The sequence below is a fragment of the Conger conger genome, chromosome 17, assembly GCF_963514075.1.
Source record: "Conger conger chromosome 17, fConCon1.1, whole genome shotgun sequence".
NCBI lineage: Eukaryota > Metazoa > Chordata > Actinopteri > Anguilliformes > Congridae > Conger > Conger conger.
The window spans coordinates 15,999,324-16,020,419 of record NC_083776.1 but is presented as its reverse complement, the minus strand read 5'-3'; the positions used below and the strand labels follow the sequence as shown (position 1 = coordinate 16,020,419).

At 43.1% G+C, this 21,096-nt stretch overlaps 1 protein-coding gene across 1 annotated transcript in view; it reads right to left on the bottom strand.

Annotated features, from left to right (window-relative positions):
* The window catches only part of LOC133116558 (integrin alpha-4-like), a 28,876-nt gene extending 9,057 nt beyond the window's left edge, over nucleotides 1–19,819 (bottom strand). Inside the window, exons 1-17 of the mRNA XM_061226242.1 lie at nucleotides 19,369–19,819; nucleotides 18,845–18,960; nucleotides 15,052–15,155; nucleotides 14,688–14,817; nucleotides 12,570–12,637; nucleotides 11,891–12,020; nucleotides 10,947–11,032; nucleotides 8,355–8,417; nucleotides 7,797–7,934; nucleotides 6,837–6,945; nucleotides 6,141–6,235; nucleotides 5,271–5,361; nucleotides 4,553–4,598; nucleotides 4,102–4,256; nucleotides 3,512–3,666; nucleotides 2,121–2,267; nucleotides 1,884–1,960 (exon numbers count right to left, since the gene is read on the bottom strand). Coding sequence (XP_061082226.1) covers nucleotides 1,884–1,960; nucleotides 2,121–2,267; nucleotides 3,512–3,666; nucleotides 4,102–4,256; nucleotides 4,553–4,598; nucleotides 5,271–5,361; nucleotides 6,141–6,235; nucleotides 6,837–6,945; nucleotides 7,797–7,934; nucleotides 8,355–8,417; nucleotides 10,947–11,032; nucleotides 11,891–12,020; nucleotides 12,570–12,637; nucleotides 14,688–14,817; nucleotides 15,052–15,155; nucleotides 18,845–18,960; nucleotides 19,369–19,562 — 1,904 coding nt within the window. The 5' untranslated portion in view covers nucleotides 19,563–19,819. The remainder of the gene's footprint in view (nucleotides 1–1,883; nucleotides 1,961–2,120; nucleotides 2,268–3,511; nucleotides 3,667–4,101; nucleotides 4,257–4,552; nucleotides 4,599–5,270; nucleotides 5,362–6,140; nucleotides 6,236–6,836; nucleotides 6,946–7,796; nucleotides 7,935–8,354; nucleotides 8,418–10,946; nucleotides 11,033–11,890; nucleotides 12,021–12,569; nucleotides 12,638–14,687; nucleotides 14,818–15,051; nucleotides 15,156–18,844; nucleotides 18,961–19,368) is intronic.
* Nucleotides 19,820–21,096: the final 1,277 nt, after the last annotated feature.

Sequence of the window (21,096 nt, the reverse complement as noted above, 5' to 3'; positions counted from 1 at the left end):
ATTTCACATATTAGCTAGCTAGTTAACACATTAAGTTCTATCAGCGTTTACCCGGTTAGCAAACTACCCTCAACAATAAAATAGTTGTAACATTAGAAGAATAAATAAACCATATTATAGGCTACACTAGGTTTTCTAGTCGGCCTAATATCCTATATCGTATTCCATTTCATAGCCTAATGGCTAGCTAACTTTACAATTGGCTACTCTGACACATTCTTGGAACAGTTTGCTGACTTCATGTAATGTGATCTCAATTAACATTGATATTAATAGGAATTTTGCCTTCCGGGCACCATTTGCAACAAAACGTCAATTTCACAATTTCCCACACAGGCTTAGAGTGGACAGCGACTTCCAAAAAAGGAAGGAAGATCCCGGAACTGGACAGCAAACAATGACGGGCTTCGTAAAGAAAACAGTTATAGATCACTTACCTAACGTTAAGTGTAAGATATAGATATCCTAGATCAATTATTTAATTCTTAAGATCCAATTTTGTGGACTCGGAAATCTGTCAATAACGTATGAGAATTCAGGGGTGAATGTCAGTCACTCTTAACATTAGTGATATATATTCTATATTTGTCTAGCATAGAAAGGAGAAGTTAGGCAATTGTAAAACGGAGGAGTTAACATTAATATAAACCTTATCTAACGTTACTATTTTATGAAATTGAAATTCAATTCAATTCATTAGCCGTCACAAACTGAACGGCTTGACGAAGGTAAAAGCGAAGGCGATCGACGTTGTGAAGCCCCTTCGCTTTTTAGGCTATAAGCGAACAGGAGAAACCACTGTATGAGTGATTCCGTTTGTGTCCTAAATTAACGTGAAGAATATGAATGATGAAATATCATATTGGAATGGTATTTGGTTTTGTAGGGGGGTCAATCTGCCTCCAGACCAGAGCCAGTCAGGCCCCAGTCAGTCTTACAGACAGGCCCACAGAGAGCACCAATGCCAGCCTCACAGAGAGCCTCCATGAAGACCAGAGATAGAGGAGGAAGAAGCCCATGCCCTACAAAACAAATCAGTTCAAATTGACCCGACATCAGCCCCCCGTCCCCGAAAGAGCTTGGTAGAGCAGTGGTGTCTCTTGACATGGACTGGAAAGAGGTCCAAGGGCATAGGTTTGATTAGGGACACAAATGGGGGAGGTTCCAGAACCTTAATTTATAGATAATTATAGTGGCCAACTCACTTGTTAACAGACACACAGACACAGGGGTGTAGCACATTAATGAATCCTTTACTCAAATTTGCCAGCTGAATGGGACTTTGAAGACCACATTTTTGTACTGCTGCCTATTCAAACCGATGATCTGTAAACATGTATTTACATTAACAATAATAATAACATTGTTGTTATTGTAAGACTAATAAGATGATGAAGATTGGTGGGATTAATTATTATTAATTATTATCTTATTCAAAATACAGTGGTGTCATGTTCTAGTTTATTTTCCTTCGCTTGTCGCTGGTGTTCCCATGTTATTTCCATGTTATCCTCCGGATGTCATTTTTTTCATTAGCCTACTTTTGTAATTTTTTGGTCGGATGTGAAATAGGTCAGATGTCGCTCTGCTAGCACCAGCACAGGGGACATGTATCGACCACCAATCGCGGTCTTTCTAAAAATGGAGCCAATCTAAGCCATAAAAGGTGGCATACATGAAACTCTATGATATTTTAGCTACATCATCTGAACCCCCCTGGCCGGCTACCTTTTCTCTTTGGCCTACTACTTACATTTTTGTGGAACACTCTGGTGTGTGTGCGTGTGCGCACATGTTTCTCAGTATAAAATGAACCCAGGATCAACCCTCCAACAACAAAAACTGACAAATTCAGAGTTACACATGGACAATTTTGCACTTACTGTGGTAAAACCAGTCTAGCAGACAGCTGCAGGTTGGACGAACAGTTGGGCCAGGCACAGTGTCGTGCAAACTCTGTCTGCGGGTGAACAGAAAATGATTATTTAAAAACAAAATTCAATAATGAAAATGTGCAATGTGTGTGTGTGTGTGTGTGGGGGGGGTGTCTTCCACATGCTGTGCAGAGTGCTGAAGTTCCCTGATGAAGGCACGTGGTTTGCGGACGCGGTAAGACGCACCTTGTTGAGCACGGTGTTGCTCCGTCCCTCTCGCTGTTGCAGAATCGGCTTCAGAGGCGGGAAGTTCTTAGACCGAATGACATTGTGCTCGCCCAGCTCATAGGTCGCCTCAAAGTAAATTGGGGTGAAGATATCTCGCACATCCTTCTGCGGAGAGAAGATAAATCCACAGCTGAATGCTTGCTAACATTAGCTCAAATCAGGTGCACGCAGCTGGTAAGCTGCTCAGGTACTTTTCTGGTGTTTCTCAGTTTTGCATTTGTAAGCATTCGCACATTGTCACACACATTAACACCACACTTTCACACACATGAATACACTTTCACACGCTAGCACACACAGTTTTTTCACAATTTGTGGCTTTGGTGGATTTTGGGCATGAAATGAAATGCCAAGCTGCATGTTGGTGCAGAATTGTATGAACAATAAACTAACAATAAACTAACTTGTTAGCAATTGTAAAAAAAAAACTGTGATACATTTTCACACACTTCCACAGACTTGAGTACTTGCATGGCCTTTCATATGCTTTCACACGCTGCATTTCACACACATCACACACCGGACTTTCACACACATTAATTCACTTTCATGCACTCCCACACACTTGTTTACTTTCATGGCCTTTCCCACACTTCCACACATCATACTTTCACAAGCTTAACTCGAGTATGTAGTAAGAGTGCAGGTCATCTGACTGCCCATGCTGTCACACGGCCACTGTTTAATCAAGTTGGATGTTGGGGGTGAGGGAAGCGTGACATTGGATCCGTGTGGCTGTGTGTCTCTGGCTAGCACTGCAGTCCTTTGGCTCAGTCTATGCTACCAGCTCTGACTGCCCCCCTCCGGCCTCAAAGCAGACATACCAATACCCCTCTGGAACAAACCCCCCAATCAACAACTGATTTAAACAACTGGATCACAATCAGCTTCTCAGAAATACGATTGTTGAATAATTAAAGTGATCTACAGAGCCAGTGTGTATGAATACTTTTCATTTGAACAACACCAAAAGCCAGAGCACATGAAAATATCATACTGTGCACTAATGCCACGCTCAACCAACACAACCAACAGAATCTTAAGAAAAGCAAAGCGAAAGCAAATTTCCATCCTGTACACTTTTCTCTCACCAATGTAGGGATGTACAGATGGGGGGTCACTAACTACAGAACTCTTTGCTGGACTTTGGCCATGAGGGAGATTGAAAAAAAGAAAGAAAAGTACAAACAGCAACAAAGAGAGCTAAAACATCAACCAAATCCCAGCCAATAAGCTTGCACATCACCCAAATCCTGGCCAATGAGCTAACACATCACCCAAATCCCCGCCAATCAGCTTACACATCACATAATTCAGTCCATTGCATCGGCAGGTCCCTGGTGACTCACCCTCATGTAGACCTGGTGGGCGGCACAGGTGAGCTGCTCGTGTTTGGCTTTGATTCTCCCTGTTGTGGTGTTGGACGTCCCGTTCCCGGTGAAGGAGAAACGTGGCGGGAAGCCCTCCTTTCGGCGTACGTCCACGGTCAGGTTGTACAGCAGCCCTGCCGAAACCAGAAGAGAGGCACGGTCAGGCTCCAACCACCATCTCGCCACTATCCTACTACTCCTGCCCTAAACCCTAAACCAGCTGTGCCTGCTGGTCTAAATTCAGCTCTGCAGGGGGCACTGTGTCTGCTGGTTTAATTCCAGTCCTGGAGGAGGTGCTGTATCAGCAGGTTTAACTCCAGTCCTGGAGGAGGTGCTGTATCAGCAGGTTTAACTCCAGTCCTGGAGGAGGTGCAGTGTCTGTAGGTTTAACTCCAGTCCTGGAGGGCTGCAGTGTCTGCAGGTTTAACTCCAGTCCTGGAGGGCTGCAGTGTCTGCAGGTTTAACCCCAGTCCTGGAGGGCTGCAGTGTCTGCTGGTTTAACTCCAGTCCTGGAGGGCCAGAGTGTCTGCAGGTTTAACTCCAGTCCTGAAGGAGGTGCTGTTTCTCACCGATGTGGCCGGATAGGCGTCTCCCACGCACTCGGACGCAGAGGCTGGCGTTGATGCAGATGGCAGGCTGGCCGGAGTCGGAGCAGAGCGGTTCGCTTCGATTTACACTGGGGGGGAGGAGCATGAAGGCCTCCACAATCACCACTGGCCGTGTCCTGTCAGAGAGAGAGAAGAAAGAGCACCACCCCCATCAAATACCATTAACCACCCTCAACCACCATCAACTGCCATCAACCTTCATTAACCGCCATCAAACGCTGTTAACCACAATAACCCACCATCAACCAGCATAAACCAACATCAACCACCATCAACCAGCATCATCCACCATGCAACACCATCAACCACCATCAACCGCCATAAACCACCATCAACTGTCATGAAACTCAGAGATGTCTGTTGAGATTGTTTTTCTGCACTTGTGGAAGGAGAGATAAAGAGCTGCTCTTACCTCAGTATAACAGCTGAGTCAGACAGCAATGCTCCCACCGCTACATCTGTGAACACACACAAGGTTGAACGTGTTATTACGTAGGAGAATAGATGTAGATCCCGGGGGACACACACCCCCTCTCCCAACTTTGGGAAACCATGAAAAGACTAAATTCACTAGCATTCATTTCATACTTTCCCCTCTGTGAGAATTTCCATGTCCTAACAACTTAAGGTATGTACAAGCCAATGGGAAAACCACTCGAATAATGTGAGATTAGTCTCGAGTTAAACATGAAACCACTGCTTGTATACATGAATAATAATGAAAAATAAATTCCTGTTTTTTAATGTGATTAAGCAGCACTTGCAGTACCCTTGCTAAATGTTATATATGTTCCTTTTCCCTGGCTTTATAGCCAGATAGACGGTCCACGTCACTGTTGGCTAATACCATGCCATTCAATAGCTGCTAACCCCATGTAGTTACTATGCTTATCTTAGTATCTTAGCTTTATTCAAACTAGCAAGCAAAAGATTGTCAAAAGTTAAGACAATGCTTGTTCTGCATTCAACTCAGTAGCAAGTATTCTTCATAAAAATTACTTACCTTTTGATAAATACTTAACTTTTGATTTAATCACCTGTGCCCCCTCATTAAACATAATATATATACTGTGGTTCAGTTTGTTCATTTTTATGAGTTTAAGAACCTAAATCAAAGCATAGTGTGTTACCTGGGTAACCGTTGCTATCGACATCGATCCCCCCAGACACCGATTGGCCAAACATCATAAAGGCATTGCCCAGTACAGCTCCAGTGATTCGCTGAGGGGAAAGAGGCAGGGTCAGGGACAGAGATGAACAGGGGAACATTTCTCCTCCATCCGTTCTACTGGCACAGAGAGACGACAACACAAATGCAAGCTTTCTGGAAGCAGTTAACCTAATGATGTCATTATTGGAGCCAGTCTATTTATATTATCAAAGGAAGGTCTTTCTCTCCCAGAGTTTAATATGGCGGTCGAGCACTCGTTACAGTGAAAATGATGAGATTTAATGACCCCACACAAGCGTGGCGAACAGCAGCTAGAGGAAATAGCAGTGATTAATCTGGGCGCTTCCTTTCCGGTTGTCTGCCCATGTCTCCCGAGGTGGCGGGGAGCGGGGGTGTGAGGGACAATAGGACAGTGTCAGCCAGTGGTGGGATGAGACAGGCCCAGTCTCAAACACAGGTCTGCACTCAGCTCTAACAGCACAGTCTCAAACCCAGGTCTGCAGTCGGTTTTAACAGCACAGTCTCAAACCCAGGTCTGCAGTCAGTCTTAATAGCAGTCTCAACCCTAGGTCTGCAGTCAGTTTTAACAGCACAGTCTCAAACCCAGGTCTGCAGTCAGTCTTAACAGCACAGTCTCAAACCCAGGTCTGCAGTCAGTCTTAATAGCACAGTCTCAAACCCAGATCTGCAGTCAGTCTTAATAGCATAGTCTCAAACCCAGGTCTGCAGTCAGTTTTAACAGCACAGTCTCAAACCCAGGTCTGCAGTCAGTTTTATCAGCACAGTCTCAAACCCAGGCCCACACAGTCAGCTCTAGCTGGGTACATACTTGAGAGAAGGACTGGGCGATACTGCTTTTCCTCCCGTTGTAAATATAAACAGCTCCACGCAGGTCTTCCTCCTGAGGCGCTGCCACGGCAACATCTGCAACATTCAACCGTCACTCACGGTTACCAGGTTACACGGACGCACTGGAGTAACTGTCACTCACAGCTACAGGGACAGACTGGAGTAACTGTCACTCACAGCTACAGGGACACAGTGGAGTAACGCACTCACAGTTACAGGGACACACTGGAGTAACTGTCACTCACAGCTACAGGAACACACAGGACTAACTGTCACTCACAGCTACAGGGACACACTGGAGTCACATTACCTGCAGCATTGTATTTTTAGCTAGATAGCTTACATTCCTTTTTAGCTGATTACATATTTAAAATGTCTTCCTTGCTCAGGGCTCTGAAAACAATGAACAAGGAACTGAAAGTGCGCTCCGAAGCAGGCTCCAATTTTAATTGTAGAACAAGAGAGCTTCCGGTGAATCCGATAGGTACTCGCCAGGTTCTGTACTTGAGTTTGGGACGCACTTGATCACATGTCCGTTAATTTCTGTGCTTGATTTATAACTAGTCCCATAGACACAACAGAATGCACTATTCTCTATAATCAGGTCTAGAGTGTGAAGGGCTGTTTAATCCTATCATTCATATCAAACAGAAAGGACAGCGGAGGGTAAACTAACCTGGATACCCGTCATCATCAATGTCTCCCAGATTGGTTATGGTTTCTCCAAACCGAGCAGCGTACGAGTCACTTCCGACTAACTGAAATTCCTCTTCCTTCATATTAGCCTGGAAAAAGACACACACATCATTATGAGGGTAACAATGAAAGTTTCCCATCTTGCAGGACTCTCCTGTTCACCACAGACCAAACAAACTGATATTATTGACAGATATTCTAAGATCCGATCCATTCAAACACATTTGGGCTGGAATTGCTTGATAATGTGCCATTTGCTCATGATTTCAGTCTAAGCTCCAGTAAATCATATGAATGCAACAAAAATCATCACAGACATTTTTAAGGCTAAGGAAACCACTCAAACGGTAATCTATCATGAGACACAAGACTGTTTACACTGCTCATAACATGACAATACAAACATAATCGTACACTGTGCTATCTTATTCAAATTTATGCAGATATCCGGAATCAAAATAATGCAGAAAGGTACTGAATGAGTACAGAGGGAGAACAGAGGTTCCTTAAAGGAGAATAGAGAGTTAAACTTCATGCAAGCCAACAATAAAAAAGCAGAAGTGGCCTATGTAATGGAGATCCCTTCACTACCCTTCATAGCCCTGCCAAAAGAAAAGCTCAAGGTATGTTTTGAAACAGCTATGGGAGATTACTGAAGTTCTGGGTAGTGAAACCCCTGAGTGGTTTGTGGAAACCCCAGGGTGGTTAGTGTTGCAGGACTCTGGGTGGTTTAGTAAAACCCCTGGGTGGTTAGTGAAGCAGGACTCTGGGTGTTTAGTGGAGCAGGACTCAGGGTGGTTTAGTAAAACCCCTGGGTGGTTAGTGAAGCAGGACTCTGGGTGTTCAGTGAAGCAGGAATCTGGGTGGTTAGTGCAGGAGGACTCTGGGTGGTTGGTGAAGCAGGACTCTGGGCAGTTAGTGAACAGGCCCCCGGACTCACCGCTCCCTGGTTTATGTAGACATGCACTCGGCCCTCTTCCCGCACGGTGCTGTACATGGGAGCCCCCACCAGCAGGTCAGAGAGGCCATCCGAATTCAGGTCCACCGCACAGACCGTCGCCCCAAAGTAAGAGCCAAGCTGGACACAGGGAGTAAGAGCACTCCTTTACATTTAAAACAGTGCCATCCTTCTGGGCTTTACTACATCCATGAAGCACCGCACCATTGGTAATATAAGTATTATTGAAACACAATAGGATCAACTTTATTCGCTGTATACATTTACATGTATTAGGAATTTGCTGTGGTGTATTGGCATGACAATTATCATGATTATTATCATCAAAAGCATTACAGTCATAAAATTACAAAATCAGTTAAAAAAGTTAAAAGTAAAAATAACATTCAATAGTTATACAGAATATAAGCAGTGGCAATAATTATAACACAACAATGCAAATTAAGATTAAGTATAAGCAGAAATCATGTGGAATAAACATGTACAAAATACCATCCAGTATATGTAAATTATATTATGCATTATTATTATGGTACTAACCTTATGACCCTTGGCCTCGAAGATAATTTTCAGAATCGTGGACTGCACTTGGAATATGTACGCCTGGAAAAGAGAGGGAAAAGGTCATATTTTGGAGCTCTAATAAGACCCTGGAAATCTGAACTATTTACAGAGTTTCACAGACAGACTGACTGCAGTGAGTATGGTGCTTCCCCCAAACCACAAAGACCCGACATTAGATACAGTAAATCCTCAAATTGTGTCCGGGCTTCTATTTGAAGCCGGGCCTCGGATAATAGCCGGGGGCGTGGCCGATTTGGACAAATAAAGGCCGGCCCCCAAATACAAGCCGGGGTAATATTGCCTACCAGTAGGGCTATCAGTCCATGAGCACTAGAAGACATTGTTTCGATTTAACTCAATTAAATAAAAGAGCTCTTCTTAATATTTGATATTGTTGGTTGGTTTAATACTGTTGCCAATGAAAAGTTGTTGTCCTACACCATGGGTCTCCAACACGTTGCTCTCAAGCTACCAGTCGGTTGCCGCCCCCTTCTAAGTAGCTTGCCAAAGGCTGAAGCAGTATATATTTAAAAACAATTGTTGCCGCAAGGCATTCCAGCCTACGCATTTAATAAAAAGTAAATCAGGAAAAAAAAAAAATGAACTCAATTTAGGCCACTTGGCTACGCAATAAGGTTTCCATGTATTTACAGCACAGCGCACGTTCAATGAATGAATGAAAGCAGCTTCCTTGGCGCGCAATAAACAGACAGGTGGAAATCCCGACACTCTTTCAACTACATAAAACTAGTGAACCATCAAATACCCCCCAGATTTCAGTACCCATCAGTCCCAACATTTAGCAATAGAATCAAACAGTCCAAAAGTAAATTAAATCCCAAACCAAAGCGAAAATCTTTTGATAGCCTACCGGTATGCTGCTCCAAACGAAACGCATGTCTCACAATAGAATACAAGCCTGCCCCAAATAAAGGCCTGTGCTTTGTGCACAAGTAAATAAAAGACCCCGGACACAATTTGAGGATTTACGGTATACATAATTTGATCTGAAGGATATGTTACTGTGTGAGATTCTGATTGTCCCTATGTGACACAGTAATCCACTGTGCCATTGGGAGTAATCAAGCCATGACCAATCGCTAGCCATGGTCGAGCAGAGGCGAAAACACACCTGAATGGAGTTGGGGGCTGCTAATGTAACAGTCATTATTTCTGTATATAACAGCAGCAGGCTAATACCCTCCTCTACAGAAAATAACAGCACAGGATCTAAATTTCCCACAGTGTTACCACAGCTGATTACTATCAGGTCTTCAAAGAGTTCATCCACTTCAAACACCATATATGAATGAACTTATTATGATCAACAGGCCATCGATTCAACCAGCAATTTAATTCATTTTGAAAATCATTTTATTGTATTTTCTTTCTTGGCAGACATCTTAGCTTGTTCGGTTATCAACTATTGAAGGTGCCAAACCGTTTTCTTGTGATACAAACTAAATCCAACTGTGTTTGATTCAGACCTACAGTATAGCTTGTACACCATCATAAAGGCTTATCAAGTCATTCGATGGAGGTACATGTGCGGAAACAATGAATTAAATTATACATAGTAAATAATATTTAAATTGATCATTTTAATAAACAGGGACTGAGAGGTGTGGAGGAGTAGATTTAATCTACCCCAACACTTCAGTTATGGTGCCAGAAAACTAATCATGAGTGGAATACAGGTTTGCAGATCATAGTTTAGTGTACGCAGCACCTCCGCGTACCTTTAGGGAAATGCCCATGTGAAGGCCAAACGCTGGTCACGTGTCCAGTAATGAAATCCTTTTCGTGCCACTTAAAAACAGCCGTTAATGTTAACGACTGAAGCCACACACGCCCTTAGCGTTCGCACACACAGGAGAAGACGCAGGGGAGAAGTTACTCTCTCCCAATTAAAGATAATACGCAACCCGCGGAGACCACTCCTCCAGCGCAGAGTTATGTTCAGGACCTGCATGCCAGCCAATGCTGATGAATATTCGCTTTGTGAAGGGCAATCCCCTCTGGCCACCGCAGTGGTACAGTATCACACAATCTTGCAATAACAGTGTATGAAGCCCCCAGGCCTCCCTGTGTGAAACAGGCTCCTCTAGAAACGCCCGACTCCTTAAACCGACTGCTGCCACAGATACCGCGTCCCCACCTTCCCCATATCGCCCCGCTCCAGACAACCAAAAACACAAAGCCACAAACCGTCAGCCACAACCTTCTCAACGACAGCCTGGGTTCAGTCCACGTTTCCCCTTCCTTTCACTCTCTGTTCATCTCAGCTTTAGGGACCAGTTCATTAACTCACTAAGGGAAAAAATAGCTGATACATGACTGGGACCTGGAAGATTGGTGGCTCAAGCCCCAGTGTAGCCACGATAAGATCCTGAGAGCTGTTGGCCCCTTGAGCAAGGCTCTTAACCCGGCATTGCTCCAGGGTTAAGAGCCTATTAATGTAGTCGCATTTATTTGCAAGTCAAAGCAGATGGGTGATGTTGATTGATCCCAGGCCAGTGTCTTTGAGCTGTTAGGACAGTGAGAAAAGGAAGCAGAATTAACTCTTACTTTACCAGTCTGCCCATGCTGGGGGGCCCCGCCCACCACCTCGGTGTTGCCCGGGTGACTGAACTGGCCCGCACTCACAGAGTACCCTGCAGAGAGAAAACAACACTGACGGTGTTAGACCCCATCATGCACACAGAGTGCCCTGCAGAGAGAAAACAACACTGACGGTGTTAGACCCCATCATGCACACAGAGTGCCCTGCAGAGACCAAAACAACACTGACGGTGTTAGACCCCATCATGCACACAGAGTGCCCTGCAGAGACCAAAACAACACTGACGGTGTTAGGCCCCATAATGCACAGAGTACCCTGCAAAGACCAAAACAAGACTGACAGTGTTTAGCCCCAGGTAGCGCCTGCAGAGACCAAAACAACAGCGACAGTGGTAGGCCCCAGGCAGAGCCCCATATGCACTCCTCACATGCTTCACACACAAAGGCTGCTGTTATTGAGCCGATTGTAGTCATTACCGCTCACACCGCTAAACTAGGCCCAGCAGACTGACTCATGATTAAAGCCATTGTTTACATGCGTGGCTTTCAGACATGGAGGCATGTGCTCAGGAAGAAGGCAGAATTATGTCCTTCCCAGTCTCATGTTTTTCAGAGGAAACATTGTGTTCTTTATGGTTTGAGAACAGATTGCTATTACACACACACACACACACACACACACACACACACACAAACCTTGAGCAACAGTGCCCGCATGACAATCAGCTTCCTGTTCAAACAGGCCATCAAGAGTCTGTCACACATTAATTTTCCTTGCCAACCTCTCAGCCACGTCTGAACTTGCCGCACTGTGAGGGCCACACAAAACCATGACAAACACTGGACTAAGAGCTAGAAACCGTTCTGCAGACTATATTCCTCTTTGCTTTACACGGGTCAGTAAACAGTGGACTATCACAGCCGGTTAAATGGAGGTTGAACAAAGTTACCGAGATAGCTTCCATAGACCACAGTGGTGCCATCATCCACGTAGGCAGACAGCATGTTGCTGGACGTGTTGTAGACCAAAACCGACCCGGTCCAGTAGGAGGTACCTGGAGCCCCCATCACAATCAAGTCCTGTGAAACACGAGCATTAGTGTTAAGACCACTGTAGATGCAGCCATTTCTACATGAAAGAAAGACTTCAACCAAAACTGAAGTTCCCACAGTTATTCTTTGTCTACGATGTTGATGAGATGTTGGTTTGACGGGAATTGGGGTACTGTGCCAAAGAATGATTTTGCCCACGATGACGGAACTGTAAAAAGGTCTGATATACAAGCTTATTAAGATTAATCAAGATAAATGTGGAATATATTATTCTAAAAAGCATAAGTAACAACATTATGCATTTAACAAAACTGGTGACAATGTCCTTTCAGCCAGGGGTATAGAAGTCACATCTTGCAGGTCTGCTGCTTATTGATTTCTTCCTGCAGTTTAGTGCTCGATTTAACACAATCACTGATTGGCCAGTTTGCACACGTTGTTTCCAAGGCCTAAAATGGCTGCTGACTGAAAGGAAACCTAGCAGAGAAAGCAGCCCTCTAGGAGTTTGACACCCCTGCTTTTTTAACAGCACAACAGCGAACCAGTACCAACCCATAGAGAAAAGGCTTTAAGTACCTCTGTCAGAAAATTTGACATTCCAGCCTGGCAGGACCCGTAGTCTTCACCAAATTTCCTTTGATGATCTGTGTCAACAAAATGGAGGCAAATTAATTTTGAGTGTGTTCTATAAAAGCAATTTATCCAGTACCCGATAATTATAAAATTAGGAATACGATGTAACAGTATTCCAAATACAGACTTCCTAACCAAGTAGTTGGCCAAAGAATATACTTTTTTCTGCCATTGATAACAGAGAAATTTCGGAACACAAAACACAATGAACAATGAAATTGGAAACTACCTTTGTTCAAATAATCTTATTTTCCAGCATATCATCTAATAGACCTGTTAGCTGATTGGTAGTTCAGAGAGCGTAAACACTTTAATTAATATGATGACTGCGATAATTGAGGTCAATACAGAAACAATTTGTTGAGCCTTAATTCTCACTATTCACACTATTGCACTCAGGTAACAAAGTTTTGCAATGCACCCATAATTCATCTGCATTGTCACATTTTTTTGCAATTCGATTTAGTTTCAGTTTATTTATGCAAGGAAAAATAACAAAGTTTGTAAACTCAAAATAAAAATGTAGTCGTATTGTTTTTGACCAGGAATTGTGTCTGGATGTTGTTTTCAAGAGCCAAGCCAAAAATAAAACAATTTACATTTAAAATTGTATCAATCATCTAACTTAACAGCATTACAATATCAAAAGACTATTATGTTTCTCTGCAGCACATATTGGGTCCATTAGATGAGTGTACTTGTGAGGTGCCAGATGAACTGTTAGACGCAATGCTTGGGAAGAAATATTAGAAAAGTGTTGGAAGCTAAAACCGATTATTCACTCTGCAAGTGTTTATCTTAAAGGGCTACTGTAGATTGCTGAGTGATGTATTTTCAATGTAAACGTCCCTTAAAAGGTTCATTTGGCTTGAATTCAAAATCAAGCTGTCTGAGATCTTTCCAGATTGTACAAATCAAGCTAATACTTTGTAAATATTCAGCCTTCGTTATCAGCACATAGTCAGCAGTTCTTCATGAACAACATTCAGTCCTTACACCAGGAACATTGGACAGTCCATTTATTAAATAAGCAGCCACCACTCAAATAACAGAAGTCTGTTTTCAAAGGTGACAACTGCCCCTATCCCAGGCCCTTCTGACACTGACACCAGGCTGACCCAAAAACACGGCTAGTTTAGTATTTCATAATTCACATCATGCCTGGGGGAAAGTAGCAGAGGAATTATTTAATACACACATACAGGGCCTCAATTATCAAACGTGAGCTGAACGAATTTACGAATTCAATCATTTGTAAATGCATTTACACAAACAATGTAGGACGTATCAAAGTTTTCTCAAGTCAGTTTGTTGGTAGGAGCCAAACGGATTTCCCAAGTGCTCTAAACAGTTCGTATTGTGCACGTAAAAAAAACCAAAATAAAAAACATGGTTGTAAAGCTTGTTTTCTGCTTTTATCCCATTCATTCATATGTTATTTTCATTTATGAAAGAGTGGCTAAATTATTTTAATTAATAAGTCAAATAAGTGTTGCTTTATTTGGGTAATCCAGATTCATTCATGCTTAATTAGAGTTTAATATAAATGTAATAAAACACGTAAACAATATTTGCTATAACTACAGCGTAGAAGTCATATGGCTGTCATCCTCCAGGGTAATTCCAGACAGAGACTGTAATCCTATAATTTGGCTAATGTGTTCATCCAGTGTAGACAATTGGGAAACAACAACATCCCCTGGGGCTGATGTGCATAGTTTGTGGGCTAGGACTTTCTGGTTTGGCCCCAGTTTAATGACAAACCATTTTTGTTTTACCTGTTCTATGGTACGTGAGACGGAACTTACAACAACAGCTATATCTCGCCAGGCTGTGTTCTACTCAGCCCTAATATTCCACTGCTTTCACTACTGAATACATTTTTTTTTTTGCCTTGCACTTAATTTACCATTGATTGGAATTTATAAACATACACACAAAGAATGCAACAAAAAAAACTGCGTCTACACCTGTTTGATAAATCTTGTGAAATTTGTGAGTTCGATTCCGATTACGCATAAATTTACACACGGATAAACAAAAAATCAAATCGAACCATACCTCTGTAACAGGGAATCAGTCGAGTCGACTGGATCAGATCAGCCTCCACTTTATAGCACACACCATGTGGTAACTTATGCTGATTATCCTTTTTGGAGTAGAAAACATTTTTCCAACGATGTCCACAAGCCTGCAAAAAATCATGCAAAACACACTATCTCAGAGCCTCGCTCCAGGGAGAATATGCAGACATTCAGAAATGCCACACTGAAATAATAAAGTGAAGGGCCAAAAAGTGATTAAATGAAGACATGGTCTGAGTGCTGATGGCATCTTCACAATATGTTTTTCAAATGTACTTACTGTAAGCAGGTCTTTACATATTATAATGTAATGACTGAATGTCAGCCAGAGGGATACATACCAGCATGAGTCCATCGCTAGGCTGTCGGGACAGACTGACACCCAGCCACTGATTGTCCATCTCGGCAAAGCATGTTTTCCCACAGCTCTGGTTACTCCTTATACCTGAAAGATGACAGGGCACACACTTATAACAGGGGACACGCTAACAACAGGGCACATGTTTATAACGGGGCACGCACTTACAACAGGGCACACGCATACAACAGGGCACACGCATACAACAGGGGACACGCTAACAACAGGGCACATATTTATAACAGGGGACACGCTAACAACAGGGCACATATTTATAACAGGGCACACGCATTCAACAGTGCACATGCTTACAACAGGGCACATGCAAACAAGAGGGCACACGCTTACAACAGGGCAAATGCTTATAACAGGGCACACGCTTATAACAGGGCAAATGCTTATAACAGGGCACACGCTTATAACAGGGCACACGCTTACAACAGGGCACACGCTTATAACAGGGCTCACGCTTACAACAGGGCAAACGCTTACAACAGGGCACACGCTTATAACAGGGCAAACGCTTATAACAGGGCAAACGCTTATAACAGGGCACACGCTTACAACAGGGCAAACGTGTATAACAGGACACACGCTTATAACAGGGCACACGCTTACAGCAGGGCACACACTTATGACAGGGCCACACGCTTACAATGGTACATATGTTTAAACCACAGCACATGCTTATCACAGGGCACACACTTATAGCACTTAGCTATTATAACTTCTATATAACTTCTATATAACAGGGCGGCCTGTAGCATAGTGGTTAAGGTAAATGACTGGGACACACAAGGTCGGTGGTTCTAATCCCAGTGTAGCCACAATAAGATCCGCACAGCCGTTGGGCCCTTGAGCAAGGCCCTTAACCCTGAATTGCTCCAGGGGAGGATTGTCTCCTGCTTAGTCTAATCAACTGTACGTCGCTCTGGATAAGAGCGTCTGCCAAATGCCAATAATGTAATGTAATAACTGCTAAGTTCTAATGTTATCTGAAAACAGGAAATGTATAAGTGCTAAGTGCTAATGCTGAGGGAACCCAGGTGTGTGCCTATCAGCAGGGCCCTGTGTCTTAGTGCTCTGCTGTCCCCCGCTTTCGCTACAATGAGGTCATTGCATGTCCGGATAACATCACCAAGCTGCACATCCTTTTTGGACCCATGAGTGCACACACACACACACACACACTGTCTGACACAGTGTGTCCTCAAAATATGTAGCCTACTGCCTATTCATATTAGTGCTCCCTAATGCAGACCGTGAATACACTGGATGAGTGTAAATTTTCTCTCAACATAGGGTACTTTAATATACATATTTCCAGGGTTTTGATGAGTGCCCTAGTGCAGTGTTTTCAGGAAGCAAGCCATGCTTTTTAGGAGGCCCCACAGAGAGGAAGAGGAGGAGCCATCCAATCGCACCCCAACAGATTTTAGAGGAAGAGGTGTCTTACAACACTTCCACTGTACAATAGAATGGGGAATATATGACGCAGGCTGCAGTATATGACGCAGGCTGCAGTCATATGGTACTCCAAGCGTAACTACCGTAAAATCCAGCCTTGACCTTATACCCTTTCAACCAATCAGAATGACTGCTATACTATTGTTTTGAGCCCCTATTAAAACCCTACTAAATTTTCTCTACTTTCTCAACCAAAGCCAAATACCCTTGGGATGAGCCACTTCATATTGGGCTTGGGACCAAAAGTGTTAAAAGAGAGTACATACAGTATTTTGAGGAAGTTTCCGGCACTCCCACCCTGGAAACCCTGGAAATGCGTGTCCCATCAACCCTACATTCAGATAAACTTTTCACCTTCTTAACGGTATTCTCATCCAGTTTACTCAATTCATGTATTCTATCGTGAGCAAGCATGCTGTTTTGGACACCATCACACCCTTGTGCGCTTGCACACACGCACACTTTTGCACCTTCCCGGCAACTGTTCTGACCAATTGGCTGCCAGCAACCTGCTAGCACGTTACGTGCGGCTACTCAGTTAGTGCGCATTACTGCCATGGGACGGGTCGCCTCATTACACTAGGGGCAGGCAGCCAGGTACTGGACTGCACCATAGCATAATACCAGGGGCAGGCAGCAAGATGACTGCAAGGATGTGTTTCAGGTTTTGTACCTACTGAGCTTGACAACACAAATTTGATTAATTATTGAGAGATTGAGTTTGAATATTTAGAGTCAAAATCAGCACTACTCAACTCCATATCCTGTGGGCCACAGTGCCTGCTGGTATTTGCCATTACCGTGGGCTACACCACCTCACTTTACTTTTCTGAACCAAGCAGGTAAAATAATTAGTGACACGCCAACAGGGCGGGGCCTTGAGTCGCGCTGGTCTAAATGCTGAACAACCGAAATGGAGTGTGTGTGTCTGTGCCTGCGAGCATGCAAGCGTGCACGTGTGTGTTTATGTGTGTAAATGCTGAACTGAAATGGACGTACAGTAGTCTATGTTGCAGAATGAAAGAGTGAAAATGAACGGCCTTGACCAGGTGGTTCCTGTTTTTCCCACAATCATACCACATTCTGCTCATTGAGCGGAAGCCCCCTTAGAAACCTCCCCACATCTTTACCCATACAATGCAGGCAGGATGAATGACACTGGCCGAGCTTTAGAAGTCAAATACTCTCTGGGAATAGGAGTTAAGGTACTGTACGAAAGACATATGGTTCTGTTAATGATCAGAGCTACTCTACCATAGCTGACGAGCAGGCTAGGTGTTAGTTTAACTTTAGGCTACAAAATGATAATGCTTGCTAGCAAGGAATAAACGTCCTACTTCTTAAAAGTTCTGCATAACCCTCTGTTGGACACACCTTTAATGCAACAGAATCTCTTTAAGAGACATATACAAATGAAAATATATAAAAAGAACGTATATATAATTTCAACAAAACATGGTGAGGATACACATGCCACATATGTCATGCTTCGTGCCTGCAGCTTGTAGTGGGAATAAACAGCCGTTCAGTGTCTGGCTTTTTCAAAGCTAATTATCAACCAGTGGTAATGCAACGTACTCCTACCACGGTAACGGCGAGTGATAACGTTCGCTTGAAAACCATAGCAAGTTGCTGTGCTATTAGCAATACAACGGGGAAGACAATCAGCCCCAGTTTAGGGGGTATAAGCAGTTTACAATGTGCCCCGCGAGGAAATGCAGCACATGCAACATTCACAATGCACGCTTGTCTTCTTCCCGATGACATACTGCAACATAGAGGCCTCCTGTGCCTTATAGAGCCACGCCACACAACACTGAGCCTACACTAAGGTCACATATAAGCATAGTACCACGGAATCGATCCTAACTGAATACTCATTCGTGCGACGACTATGATTTTAAGTATAACTTTATGGTAATGAAGTTTTGGGGAAATCAGCGATCGACTTCAAGCGGCCAGCCCAGCATATGATTTTAAGAAGGAACAAAAATCATGCGACCACAATTGTAGAAGCAACACCAGAGTTGCGGGCACGTGTACGCTTCTGCATTAAGCGTAATTAAATTATATGTTTACATGTACTTCGACCCTGCCAATTAGGCTAAAAAGCTAATTAAACTTTTAAACTAAAAAGCTGATGGTGTACACATACATATATTCAATCATATAATTTTATGTCGTCCCTGTTCGGACAAAAACAGTTTCTCAGGCGTTTACCACGGTAGGGCCAAGGACACCCCAAAACGAACAAAGCAAACTCAGGTCAGTAATTATATTACACTGTAAAAGCGACGTGTGATACTAACCTATTTGCATCTGCTCACACTCCGTCCGTTCTGTGATTTTGCACTTGTAAATTGCGCCGGGGTTTCTGATCGACTGGTCAAAGCTTGAATTTGCAACTGGGGCTCCCACTAACAGCCTAAAACAACAAAACTGTTATTAATAATGCACTACAGGCAGCCGTTCATACGATAACATAAACATATGCAAATAAACACACTGAAAAGTAAGTAGGTGACATTCTATAAACTGGAAAAACTTTTTTTATAGCACAAATTCATTCATCTATACAAAAAAAGGATTCAAAACAAACATCAATAGACTGAATTGCTCTTTTCAGAAGTCTGTCACTAAATAGGACTTTGTTCTGCAGATGGCGGGGCTGCATGGTTCGTCCCGCATTTCAATGCATTTTAACCATTAAACGGGCGCTTTATGAAGGCTGCGCCTGTAATAAGCCACAGGACACGGATAACATCAGTCCGCCAACTGTAAAATATATCGCATATTTCCACTCAATTGTTGTTTAGTGTTAACGCATACATACCACGTCTGCTGTCGATGTTTGTGAAGTAAAACTGAGTATCCAAATAAAGAACCACTGGGACCACTGATCGGGATTGAATGGTCTACATCCAAATTGTAAGAGTCGGCGTGACTAAAGAAACAGCAAAAGTACATGAAAACTGCTTTGCGCACGCCGAAGCGCCAACGAACTTTATCCGGCTTATTTCGTTCCATGTTCCTGAAAAAAAACAACCCTTTAAATAAATGAGTAGAACTGTTTTCAATAAAACGAGTCAGAGATAAATACAATTAAAGTCTTTTTCGATATGATTCACATTAGCCACCTATACTTAAAGCTAACGGTCCCGGTCCGCAGCGCAAACTGTTCGCCTCCTGTTGCTCTTGCCGCTGCTACGCTATGGTACACTAGCACACATCCGACTCCGCTCGTCACATGAAACTTCTGAAACTCCATTGGGGGGAGCTTTGAACTGGGGAAATGCCACCAGTTCTAAAGTTCTAAAGCAAGGAAGCCTCTGGATTATCGATTAGTAAACTGGCAACAATCTACAATTACAAGTTTGGGTTTGCATTGCTTTGCAATGGTTTACGGTGATTTTCTACTATGGAGTGTGAATTAGAGCTGTACTCGTTAAGCAAAACTATGAAGACATCCGTTAAAATGAATTAAACTAAGCAGCCCAACCCCTTGCTGGCTTCGCACTAAATCACTTTACAAACGTATTTGTTGTAGCCTATGCTCAACGTTGACAATTGAGACCGCAAAGCGTAGAATGGAGCTCTACAGACTACTGTTTATTTTAGTTGGGCCAGGAGCACACAGAATGTGCGAATTCCATGTAGTAATATGCATAATCATTTCATATGATAACGGTAACTTCGAATAAAAGGGGAAATACATTCAGTTGACCGTAATAAATGGATTTAAACTCCCAATAATTCAATTTGCTTTGGGAAGCATATTAACTAGGCTATGTTTAATAAAAAGTCAAATTAGTAAAAAGTTACACAAAGGTCATGGAGTCATCCGTTGCAATTCCGTCTAAATTATAATTTCGAGATAAGTTTTATTGCAGTTGCACAAAGCTAAAACAAGAGATAGCTCACGTCTTCTACGTAGATCTGGTTCTTGACGCATAAATAATTTAGGATTCATAATGTAATGTAATGTAATGCATCCTTCAAAGACTTTACGTCTCAATAATGCCCGGCAGCGTTGGGTATTCCCACTAAGAAAACAAACGGCGCAGCGGTGGTCTCGCACTTTTAGCGAAGGTTTCTTTTGGAGTGAGTATAATTGGTTTTCTCAAAGGGCTGGACCAAGAGGCACTTGGCCCAGCACGGCACGTGCTGTGCGTTGGGTCGCTATTACTTGACCTATGATAAATCCACATTTCTGCTAACGATGCATGCCAATGCATTCACGCGTCAGAATTGTACAGGCTCATTTCCACCATCAACCAAGCATCTATTCCAATCATGCAAAACACACATAATTACATTTGTCAAATAAACTACATGTAAGTGGCTGTTCTAAACTACAGTTCACAGCATCCAAATGGTTTTATTCCCATAATATACTGACTGCGAATGATGGTTTTTAGCCATTGTGAAACAAGCCTGCTTTTCTCAGTTATACAGCTATGTGACCCAGCATGGCAAGCCAGGCCAGCCCATAAGGACTGGATTAAATTCCAGGTAATTTAAGTTTGTTAGGGATTCTGTGTGCTTTTCATCCTGAGGAAAT